Here is a 12,825-nt window from a genome sequence, read left to right on the forward strand (position 1 = left end):
CTAGCTGGTGCCACACAGGCGGCTAGATGGCAGAGCCCACTTTTTTGTTGTGTGTGTGGGGTTTTTTTTCCCCAGCAAGTGCTTTGCATGCTTTGTTGGGGATAGAGATGGGTTATAGCTGGTCATCTTTCAGTTTTGCCACGTGTTAAGGAGAGAACTCTGCTCACTGAACATGCATCGCACATGCTACTAGACAAGACCCTGGCAGAAGCTGTAAGTGCCAAGTGCAGGTCTGACAGCTCCATCTCAGTTTCCTTTAACACAACCGTTAAATGTCACATTCCTACAAGATAAAATACGCAGGACAAGTGCAAAAGCAGCACGAGTAACCAGTGCTGTGGCAGGCAAAGTGGACACGTTGTCACCCCAATGACCTTTCTCAGCCCAATCTTACTGGGAGCTGGTGCTACATGATGGGAGTTGACCCACAGGATGAAACTCCCTGGCTTCCTGGGACTCTAGACTATCTCTGAGTGTCATCTGCTTGGTTCTATTCTGTTCACAGGGAGCCAACACGTCTCTATATTCTCAGTGTTTTTACATCAGGATTAAAAGTGTTCTTTTTTTTTTATTCTCACCTGAGGATATGTTTATTGATTTTAGACAGAGAGGATAGGGGGCAAAAAGAGAGAGAGAGCAAAACATCAAATGGTTGTTTCTTATACATGCTGAGGATCAAACCCAAAACCTAGGTATGTGCCCTGACCTGGAACCAAACCTGAAATCCTTTGTTGTATGGGACGATGCCCCAGCCAACTGAGCCACCAGCCAGCGCTGGAAGTGTTTCTAATTAGATTGTGGGGGTTCAATGCTCTCCATTCCCTGTCAGTCACAGATCCTATGCCATGTGCGAGGAGGCCATGCCCGGCACTCCCTGCACTTCTGCTCCACCAACTGAGTCATATGCTCCCAAATCTGTCTCTGCCAAATTGCACTTGTTCTTGTAACTACTTAAAAATTGCATAAGTTGATGAAATGTGATTGCAAAAAGAGAACCACAATTTCTTAGAAAACTACAGTGAATTCTTTGGAAAGTCTCGATAAAGGCAAGTCACTAAAAAGCTCATTAACTTAGATAAGGGTAAAACCAGTGTCAAAATTGGAGAAAGAAATTTGCCCAAAGCCACACAGTTCCAGCTGCAGAACTGGAATGCAAGCCCAAGAACCTCATCAGTGCAGGAATAAACCCAAACCGACACCTAGTTTCAATCATTAAGCCTGCCAGTGTAAAACAAACTGTCAAACAGTTATTTCATCTTTTATGGTGAGTTGCCTGAAGGGCAATTAGTAGTGTGGTGGGAATGTTTGCAGTGAGAATGCTTAGAGCAAAGATGTTTATGAAAAGACCAGATGCCCGGTGCATGAAATTCGTGCATTGGGGGAGGGTACCCTCAGCCCAGCCTGCACCCTTTCCAATCTGGGACCCCTCAGAGGATATCCGACTGCACTTGTTATTGTAACTACTTAAAAATTGCATAAGTTGATGAAATGTGATTGCAAAAAGAGAACCACTATTTCTTAGAAAACTACAGCAGATCAATAAAAGTGAATCTCATGATTTGCTTCTTTGGATCACCTTAGGGTTTACTAATTATTACCAAGTTCACAATGGTAATATCTCATGTTACCAGCATACATCTATGATTTTGTGGTATATAGACTATGTTGAATTTTCACACTGTGAGGATCCTTTATTCTGAGATTATGTCTTTTCTACTTTTTTTTTTTTAAGTTTAATGTTCTTTTTAAGTTGAGATGGTTGGTAGGGTATTTTGAGTCTTTTAATTGGCTAATAAAAGTTGGCCACCTTTGGTGATCCTCCAATTTTAGCTTTAATTTGATTGGCCCTGGAGTCCACGTGTCTGGTGACACATAATCCAGTTTTTATACTTTCTTTTGTCCCACTGACATGCAGTGAGTGGCTTCAAAGTGCAAGGTGAAAGGAACCCTTTCTTTGACTCAGAGAGCTTATGGTCTTTGGATCACACCTTAGTGTAACACCATGGAGGCTGCAGCACCATAAACTCGGCGGGTAAAGGAGCAGTAAGAGACAGAGAGAGCATGGGGTCCACAGTCCACCACAGGGTCGCTGTCTCTTCTTGGTGCTTAGAGTAATGGCCTAACTCATCATTAAATGTTGTAGCCCACGGGGAAATAAAATTCACTACAACAAACACCCCATTATTCAAAATACGTATGTCAGAAAGTAAAAAGGCAAAATAGAACTGAGTTTAGAACAGCAGTACACCAGCCAGAGTGGCTCAATGGTTGAGCATTGACCTATGAACCAGGAGGTCACAGTTCAATTCCTGGTCAGGGCACATGCCCAGATTGTGGGCTCGATCCCCCGTGGGAGGCTTGCAGGAGGCAGCCAATCAATGATTCTCTCTTAGCACTGATGTTTCTATCCCTCTCTCCCTCTTCCTTCCTCTCTGAAATATATATATATATATATATATATATATATATATATATATATATATATATATAATGGCAGAAGTAAAATATCCCAGATACCAAGATTTATAACTGCATATGGAAGAAAGTAGATATAAACTTTAAGCAGACATTTATTAAGCAACTGTTTGGTTAAGGACACACATAGGAAAGAAAACTGATGCCTGATTTCATAAGACAGGTACATGAGAGTTATAGTAAATGCTTTAATATTCATCAAGACCTTAAAAAAGAATCACAAATCAAAATACTATTAGTGACATTTATGATACATTGTAACAGCACAAATTGACCAAGCAGTACATTATATACAGACATACTAGGTGTACCGGTTAATAGTGAGGATTTTTTTCAATAGATGGAGTTACACATATGTTGATATATATGTGATTTTATATATATGCTACTTTGTTCTATTGACAACAAGCTTCAAAACTTCATATGTCAAATTTGCTGAAGGTGTTAACATCATAGATATTTTTACGCTTAAAAATGTTGACTTTTGTGCCAAAAAAAAAGAGCATTTGTGGGAAGTTTTAATTCATTACTTTATTTTGAAGAAAAGTGCTACTGAATACTTCGGGAAGCTTATAGTGAACATGCTCCATCTCAAGATACTTGTGAACGCTGGTTTAAATCCTTTAAAAGTGATGATTTTGATGTGAAAGACAAAGAACATCCAGGTCAACCGAAAAAGTGTGAAGACCAACAATTACAAGCATTATTGGATGAAGATGCGTATCAAACTCAAAAACAACTTGCCGAAAGATTAAACATTGCTCAGCAAACAATTTGCGATTGTTTACAAGCAATGGAAACGATTTTAAAGGAAGGAAAATGGGTGCCACATCAACTGAACGAAAGACAAATGGAAAACCGAAAAGTCATCAGTAAAATGATGCTTCAACAGCACAAAAGAAAGTCTTTTTTGCATCAACTTGTGACTGGCGATGAAAAGTGGATTTATTTTGAGAATCCCAAATGCACAAAATCATGGGTTGATCCAGGTCAACCATCAACAAATCACTTCGGAAAGAAGACAATGCTCTGCATTTGGTGGGATCAGGAAGGTGCGGTGTATTATGAGCTTCTAAAACCAGGTGAAACTGTTAATACTGATTGCTACCGACAACAAATAATCAATTTGAACCACGATTTGATCGTGAAATGACCAAAATGGGCCAGAAGACACAGCAAAGTAATTTTGCTTCATGATGACGCACCATCACACACTTCAAAACCAGTTAAAGACACGTTAAAAGATCTTGCCTGGGAAGTATTAACCCACCTGCTGTATTCACCAGACCTTGCTCCTTCAGATTACCACTTATTCCACACTTTCTGAGCAGCACTTCAAAATGTACGAAGAAGTGGAAAAGTGGGTCCCTGAATTGGTTTGCCTCAAAACAAGAAAAGTTCTATTGGGACAGTATCCACAAATTACCTGAAAGATGGGGGAAATGTGTAGCTAGCGATGGACATTTCTTTGAATAAAGCACTTTTGATGCTTCTCTTGAAATGATCATGTTTTCTTTGATTACAAATCCTTATTATTAACTGGTACACCTGGTAGAATATAGGGGGTATCAGTGAAAAAGGAGACTATGAGGTTTGGATATATTTATACGAGCAAATGCTCTCTAGTGTACTATACCTGAAGGGCTAAAAGTGAAAAATATAAATGGTTTTGTTGATTGAGCTAGAGAAATGTTTGGATCTGATGTGTTAAAATCACACAAAAAATCTCCCCAACTATTCTTCCCAATACTTTCTCTGGGGCTGGATGGGGGTAGGGAAGAGGAGTTCTTCTGGAATTGACATTTGTAAACATTTTGGCGCATTGACATGAGGCATGCTTTTTGAGATCTTTAATGCTTTGCTAGTTTTGAGAGTAGTTGACAGTCCCTTGAGCAAAGGACACATTGTGTCACAGCATACAATGCTCACTGGAATTCCACCAGATATCCAGGCAATTGAGAGGGACATCAGCACAACACTTTTAAAAAAATGGCTAGCCTCCAACACCGTGCAAGAATTTGCGTTCAAAAGGAAAAACATAAAGCAAGCCTCATCCAAACTCTCTCCCTCAGCTGCTTCAAACTGAGAATATTGCCAAGAATTAACTTGACTGAGTTTACGTAATGTGAATAATTAAGAAACGTGCGCTTAAAGCAGTTAGTGTTTGCCATCAGCACATTGTTTTCTGCCGGCTTTGACTTGCAATTCATTCTCTGGATTAAAAAAACACAACAACTTGTGTTATCAACTCACTGAATTAATACCAGTCACTATTCACTTGGCTAAGTTAGAGTTGTATATATTCTGGCTAGTATTACAATTTTAATTGCAAAGAAATCATAGGAGGATCATTAGATAATGAACCATGAATTACATTATCTTTATCTTTTAATAACATTACTTATACTAGATATGGTATTTTTGATGGAAGAAAGTTCTATTCTATTCACACAGACACTGCGATAAGAAATTTTGATATACGTAAATATGTATGGCACATTTCGAAGATGTGCATGCTGTTTTTTAAAAGGCAAGAAAGTATTTTACTAGTCTTGTAAAAAGGTACCAGTATTGCAAAAAGTTTAATGGTGTGTCTTGTTAATGTTAAATTTAGTATGTGAATAAATTAAAAACAAAATAATATGGTTAAATTTTTCAATGTTGAGCCCTGTCCTGTGTTTCTCAGTGGTTAGAGCATTGGTCTACACACCGAAGGGTCTGGGGTTTGATTTCTGGTCAAGGGCATGTACCTGGGTTGATCCCTTACTGGTGGGGCAGGTACAGAGGCAACTAATTGAGGTTTCTCTCTCTCTCTCTCTCTCTCTCGCTCTCGCTCTCGCTCTCTCTCTCTTCCTCCCTCCCTTCCACTGTTTCTAAAAATCAATGGAAAAAATATCCTCATATGAGGATTTTAAAAAATTAAATAAATTGTCAATGTTGAACTAATAATTTTAAATTGTTTGTAATGATTTCCAGTTCTTAACAAAAGCTTGAATTTCAAGTCAAATCTCATCACAACTTTTATTGCAATAAAAAGGATGACTGTAAAGAAATAGTTTCCAGTTGTAAATCCCACGCCACAAAACTGCCAGTTTTAAATAATTCATGGCAATGAATGTTTTCCTTAAAGCAATTACTAAAAAGTTCTTACTCATATAATAGTCTCTTCCTATAAACGATACAAGCCTTGATTTTGTGACACCGTGTAAGGTGTGGTGACAGAAGCCTCATTGCTGGATGACCAAGAAAATGGAAACACAGATTAAAAATGAAACCGGTCCTCTACTTTCCATACGTTAGTGAAGAATGCTGTGAGTGCAATTACCACTAGTAGACACATTGACTGGTTTGTGTAGGAAGAGCCCATTTTAAATTTATTTTGAGCTGAATACACAACAATCTAGGAACATGAACAACCCCTTGAAATACTGGAGGACAATTTAATTCAGTGTCAACTGGAGATGTTTACTTCCAAACTTAATATATTTATCTGTTATCTCCTGTAACATAACTCACAAGTGGATAGCTCATTAAAGATAAAATCCTTGGTGTTTTAATCTCTAGAGCTTAACACATACCATGTACATACTAAATGTCTGTGAAACGATGGATTTTCAGAAACAATTTTCCTCAGTGGAAATTTCTCCTTTCCCTGAGTCTTAAGCAATTTATGAAGTATGATGATACAAAGACATTACAAACAATAAAAATGCAATGATATGAAAGCACAAATTAAAAATCCCTTTCCTGAAACATATCCTCTGAGTCCCTGATGAGCATCAGTGAAGGACAACAGTGGTCCCTGCTATGTAAACTATTCCCTGTGAACCCACAAGAAAAGGGGGACCATTGAATAGGCAAACAACTAATTAACAGTTAGGTTTTTGTTTTTTTTCTCCAAGGCAATCAGCTGTGTGATAGAAATCAAGCTTTTTTTATTTTTATTTTATTTATTTATTTATTTATTTATTTATTTATTTATTTGCTTATTTTCTCTCAAGTAGAATGTATTTGTAGACAAAAACTTTAGGGTTTCAGGAGGCTGAATTACCTCCTTGGAATTTAGTGGGCTCTATTTAAGAGAATAATGCTGAATGTCCTAATTAGTGTCCTATGGGCTTGAATAAATCAGTGTATTTTTTAAAAAATATTGATGCACTCCCAAGAAGTAACTGAATAATTAATTTGCTAAAGTTCTGCATTTAGAGTACAGTAAGCATTTTTAGTGTCAGAATAGATTTTGGAAATATTTCTCTAGAGAAGTCATTCTAATTATGATTATGTTTTAAAATAAAGTCAATTAGCCCAGCCAGGGGGGCTCACTCAGTGGTTGAGTTTCAACCCATGAACCAAGAGATCACCATATGCCCGGGTTTCTGGCTCGATTTCCAGTAGGGGTCGTGCAGGAGGCAGCTGATAGATGTTTCTATCTCTCGATACCTCTCCTTTCCCCTCGCTCTAAAATCAATTAAAAAAAACATATTTTAAAAATAAATAAAATGAAATAAAGTCAATCAATTACTTCAGCATAATAATCTTTACTTTTGTGGGGGGCAGGGGGAATCAATCATGACAGTAATTTCCCTAAATGGTTCAATCAGTTTCATAGTTGAACCAATACTTTCATATAGGAATTGCTGATATGACTTAGTACTGCACAGGACTATGAAGAAATCATTTTTGGAATAATACATTTAATATGCAAAGAGTTGAGTATACATTTATAACTAAAATATACAATATTCAGTTGAAGGTATGCAATAATTCATCATTATGACTGAGAAGGAGACTGGAAGTCCAAGTAAACATATCTATCAGATAAGCAGTGGGATGTAAACAGCAAGACTAATTTGAAGACAGAACATGGCATAGGCATTTTGAAATGAATAGCTGTAAGATTAAAGAATGAAATAACTAACTTGAATATCACTAAGAAATAGCATTTAAGGGATTCTGAATTTTTCATCATTTGAAAATTTTCTATGTTCATTAAGTTCCTATAAAGCTTTCCAGAATCTGTTATAAATTATTCCTTTATTCAAAAATTAAAGCCTTATGGTTGACTTAAGTATTTTTGTTAAGCCAAATAAGGCAGTTTGTGATTTTCTATAATTTTTATAAAGTTTCATTTCCTGAATATTATCACATATAATTCACCTAGTTTTAAAGTGCAAATTATATTACTTTTTTTGCATCTTATATTTCATCTCCATTTCCTTCCAAGCATGAATAGAGCATTCAGGTGTGATTTCGGGGATTCATCATGCTAAAACTCTGCAATGCTTATTTTGCAATAAAAACATTTCAGGAAATGAGTATTAATTGTTAAACATTTTATAAGGTTAACAACAATTTTACATGTACTCTAGAGCTGAACTATCCAATACAGTTACTACTAGCCACATTTGGTCACTGAATACTTGAATTTTTAATTTTAATTCATTTTAAAACTTGTAATAGTTTTACTTATTGGAAAAATTTTACATGTATTTGAACAACTTAGGTTTATAAATCTACTTTCTCATCTGCAAATTTTATGAAATCTAAATATAGAAAGTATTACTGATGAAAACTTAATGTCCAAATTAAAGTGCACTGTAAATGTAAAAACCAGATTTCAAAGACTTTGCATTAAAAAAAGAATGTAAAATTATTCTTAATAATTTTATATTGATTGCTTCAGTATCTTGCATTATATTTCTCTTGGACAGCACTGATCTAGAGCAATATGAAAATTGCTAGTTTTAAAAAGACATGTTTTAAATTTTTAATTTTAATTTCATTCTTTTAATCACATTTTTATCATTATGAAAAAGTAAATCAGATTTAGTATTTATCCAGTAAGAAGTACCCTAATTGCCCTCTCTGCACCTTCTCTTTTCTCCAAATTGCAAAGCCTTTGCTAGCACCAACAGCAAAATGCAAAATCACAGGTAGTGAATATGCAGAAATCGTGTATGAGAGCACTGATGAGTGTGCAATCAAATTAAACCTCTCACACACTACAAACTCCATCTTTTTTCCCCTCCCAACTGTTTCCAGACCTATCTCTCCCCAATTCCAAAGTTAACCTTCAACTTCCTCCCAAGTTCTGCTGTGCTATGGTTTCCAGTGCAGAATAGTAAGCGATGACTCTGCTCAGCGATGTGTTTGGTCTTGTATGAATACTAGATTCTGTCCAGGCCCGAGAACTTTCATCCTTCAGGGTGGAGAGCTTCCTCTGGGAGAAAGGTTCAAATCCCAAAAGTTTGAACACTGCCACCCGGTACTTCTTGGACATGATGTTGTACAGAATAGGATTGATGGCAGCGCTGAGGTAGAAGAGGACAAAGGACACAAGGTTGCAGTATTGGCTGATCTGAGCAATCTCCAGGGAGCCAGGCTCGAAAGACTTGGAAAATAAGTATCGTCCTACGTGGAAGGGCAGCCAGCAGAGGATGAAAGCAAACACCACGACAGCTAAAAGAACAATGGGAGAGTGAGCATCAGTTCAAGAAATGTCACAGAACATCACATTTTACTTGGAAGACAGCTTTGTTTTGATTATATATGGTGTGACCATTGACTTCAGAGAACCATTATGTTCTTCCCTTTCTAATTGCTACATTTTCACCAAGATTGAGTCTGTCTGGATCAACAGTTCAACCATTTTTACTGAGCTTCCCAGTCTTTTCTATTTAACAACTTTTTGAGCGATTTTGTGATTGGATGTATATATTGACTCAACTGACTAGACCATTTATTCACAGGAATCCACTATTTTACATGTGTCTGACACAACTAAACACATGTGAGTAAAGGTGTTGAACTCAACAATAACTGTCTGTCAGGGTTCCCTGAGGAATAAATTCCTCTGATGTGATATAGACTCATTAAATTAAAATCTCTAGTGAGGAGACCAGGACACCTGTGTGTGTTTTTTTCTGTTCTTTTTAAAGTTTCACAGAGGACAGAATATGCAGTCTGGATTGAGAACCACTGAGATGGATGATTCTTTGTCACCTACAATAGCCATAAGTGTGGTATAAAAGCCCATAAAACCAACTAACAATGATTATCAGCCAACCAAGTCTTCATTTTGCCCATTTTTTTCAAGACCACTGCATTTCTAGATTAAGTTTTTAAAATTCTGAAATCAGAGGCAAATTAACAAGATCTTTTACTTTAGTGATGCCCTTCAAATTGTCAAGGCAAAAGAAAATTAACATTGGTGTTGGTTCACTAATGAGGATAATTATTGGCTTAAAAATAAAATTGGAGAAAATGTTTAAAGTTATTCTCAAAACTAAGTTGCGTAGTAGCAACTGACTGCCACAGTAGCCATGGGAATATGAGAGGCCCCTGGAGGGCACTAGTAGGTTTACAATCTATTAGTCACATTGGGAGAATCACTGGCCTAGACAATGTCAATTTGGGGCACTCTTTGAATAAACAATCACTTTAATATACAGGATTCCAAGAATTGTAAAATTACAAATACAAATCATCTTGGAATGGCTTGTAAGCGTATTAAATATGCAAATGCAGGAGTGGGCAAAATTAGGTTACAGTTTTGAGTATGCGAAATAGTTTATTCTTGTATGGTTACTTACTAATTATTGTATTATTTTCCAAGCAAGAATAAACTGTTTTGCATCCTCACAAGTGTAAACTCCGTATTGACTGTAATGTCCAAATAATAAAGGGTGCAGACTCTAGTTCTAGAAAAGCAAGTAGAATTAATATTTTGCCTGGATGTGAAGACATTCTGTATTACTTCACTTGTACCAAATACATATAAAGAGTTGAATTCAAACAGCACATACTAGGCAGACTCTCTAGTTGGGACACTAACTACAAACGTTCCCTGAAGGACCATTTGGGGAGGAACTGTAAGGCCTGCCGACTTGTCCCTTTCTCATCCTGGAAGCCTGCCTATCCTAGGCTGTCCTTGGTTATGGTAGGCTTTTCTACCTGGAAAGACAGGAATCGTGGAAAGAAATGGAGACTTCCTCCCAACGCTGTACAAACAGCAGCAGGGTAAACAGAACTGATTCGATTATTTGATTGGAAAAAATGCTGGGCATAAAGCAAATCACAACGTTGAAGGAAAAATGAATCGTCTCTGACAGAATCATCCGAATTGACCAGGTCTTTGGTTAAATTTACCACTGAATACTTCCTAGGTTTTCTGCCTGCTTTTCTTAGTGTAACTGAGATATCCACAAATTCTATTGAGGCAGGAAGCTTAACCTCACCTTTAACATCCACAGACCACAATAGATTTTTATAAAACATCTCAGTTTTGAAGCAAAGTTTCTGGGCTGATATAAAACTCATTTTAGGGAAATACATGGGCACTGCATGTTTCCATGAAAGAGAGAAAGGAAAGCTGGGAAGAAAGAGACACAAAGAGATAGAGATCTAAAAAGAGTCAAGACTGTGACAAAGTTGGGAAGGGGGCGGGTGGGGGGGGGAGAGATGGAAGGAGAAAGGAATGGAGAGCGAGAGAGAGAGAGAGAGAGAGAGAGAGAGAGAGAGAGAGAGAGGAGAAAGGAGGGAAGGAGGGAGAAACAGATATATAAAAACAAGAGCAGAAAAGTTTTTTTTAAAGAAATCCTAGAGAGGGGGGGGGGGGAAATACGCACGACAGAAAATGTAGGAGCCCAAAGGGAGAGCTCAGAGCAGAAACAGGAGAGAAAGAATAACTGAGAGACTCACAGGGTGACAGAGATGGAGAGAATCTAGAGAAAGGTAGAGAAACAGGAGAGAGGTAGAGAGACAGGAGAGAGAAAAACAGGAGAGAGAGGTAGAGACTCAGGGAGAAGGGAGAAAGGCTGGGGAGAGGAGGGACCGGGAGAGAGCTGGAGGATGCGCCGAGACCCACCCAGCATTTTCACTGTTTGCTTGTGGTTCTGGTCCCTGAGCGAGTTGGCCACGGCCTCGCCGCGCCGCCGGCGCCACAGCTTCCTGCCGATGAGGCTGTAGAGCACGGTGAGGCAGAAGACGGGCAGGAAGAAGAAGACGCTGGACACCCACACCATGACGGTGAGCAAGCCCGAGCTCACGGCGAACTCGGTGGCGCGGCACTCGTTGGTGTCCCGCGGGTCGGTGCCGTTCTCGTGCTCCACGCCCACCAGCACGAAGATGGGCCCGGCGCTGCAGAAGGCCACGGCCCAGATGACCAGGATGACCAGCTTCACCCGGCCCTTGGTCACCACCACCTTGGCCCGCAGCGGGAAGCAGATGGCGAAGTAGCGCTCGACGCTCAGCGCGGTGATGGTGAGCACCGTGGCGTAGGTGCAGCTCTCGCTGACGAACTGGAAGAGTTTGCAGAGCAGGTCGCCGAAGTTCCAGGGCCGGTACTGCCAGAGGCGCACGAGGTCGAGGGGCATGCAGAGGAAGATGAGCAGGTCGGAGAAGGCCATGCTGGACAGGTAGAGGTTGGTGGTGGTGCGCAGCTCGCGGAAGCGCGACACCACCAGCATGGTGAGCAGGTTGCCCGCGATGCCCACCACGAAGAGCGCCACGCAGGTGGCCGTGACGCCCGCCAGCAGCGGCGCGGGGAAGAGCGGCAGCAGCTCGTCCGCCAGCGAGTCGTTGTCGGGGGGCGCGTCCCAGCCCAGGTCCGGCAGCGTGAGGTTGGGGCCCGGCTCCTCCATCAGCGTCGCGTTCCACATGCCGCCGGCTCCGCTCAACTGGCTCCGGGATGAGGCGGCGCCGAGCTGGACCCGCTGGTCCGAGGAGAAGGTCGCCTTAGGCGCGGGAGAGTGCGCGGGAGGAGCGGGCGCGCAGGGAGGAAGCTTGGTGAGGAAAGAGAGAAAAGTGAGAAGCGGGAGCCGAGGGAGAAGGTGACATTGAGAGCTTGGGGCGGGGAGGAGTGGGGAAAGGGAGGCTGGGACACACACACACTCACACTCTCACACACACACACACACACACACACACACTCACACTCACACACACGGTGAGAACAGCGACCCACCGCTCTTTCTGGAGTCTCCCCTTTCCTCCATCCTCTACCCCAAAGTCGCTCTCCCAGCCCAGCATCGGCCAGACCTCCACACACGTACCTGTCACCGGGGCAGCCCCGTCAGCCCTGCTTTGCCTTCGCGTTCTCGCTCCAGCTGCATCTCGCACTTCCCCACGCGTCCGGGTGTGGGGACTTCGGAGACCCCGCACTGCGAAACGGGAGCGCGAGGGGCAATCTCCCCAGCATGGGGCGCCGCCTGGCTAACGTGGCCCCAGAGCGCTGGTCACACCGGGGTAGGGGCGGGGGCGGCGGGGACAATGCCTATAGTTCTCCCTCAACAAGGGGTAGAATTGGCTCTGGACCTGGTGGGGAGAAGCGAGCGTGCCCAAGTGAACTTG

General features: G+C 40.7%; 1 protein-coding gene across 1 annotated transcript; it reads right to left on the reverse strand.

Annotated features, from left to right (window-relative positions):
* Nucleotides 1-8,548: 8,548 nt before the first annotated feature.
* GHSR (growth hormone secretagogue receptor) lies at nucleotides 8,549-12,312 on the reverse strand (the record flags this gene model as incomplete). The annotated part of the gene is made up of 2 exons (XM_079767434.1): nucleotides 11,342-12,312; nucleotides 8,549-8,934 (listed from the first exon to the last, which is right to left on the reverse strand). Exons 1-2 carry the CDS (start codon nucleotides 12,132-12,134, stop codon nucleotides 8,549-8,551), a joined length of 1,179 nt encoding a protein of 392 aa, XP_079623560.1. The 5' UTR covers nucleotides 12,135-12,312.
* Between the last annotated feature and the right edge of the window lie 513 nt (nucleotides 12,313-12,825).

Source organism: Cnephaeus nilssonii (genome assembly GCF_951640355.1).
Source record: "Cnephaeus nilssonii genome assembly, chromosome: 3".
NCBI classification, from domain to species: Eukaryota; Metazoa; Chordata; class Mammalia; order Chiroptera; family Vespertilionidae; genus Cnephaeus; species Cnephaeus nilssonii.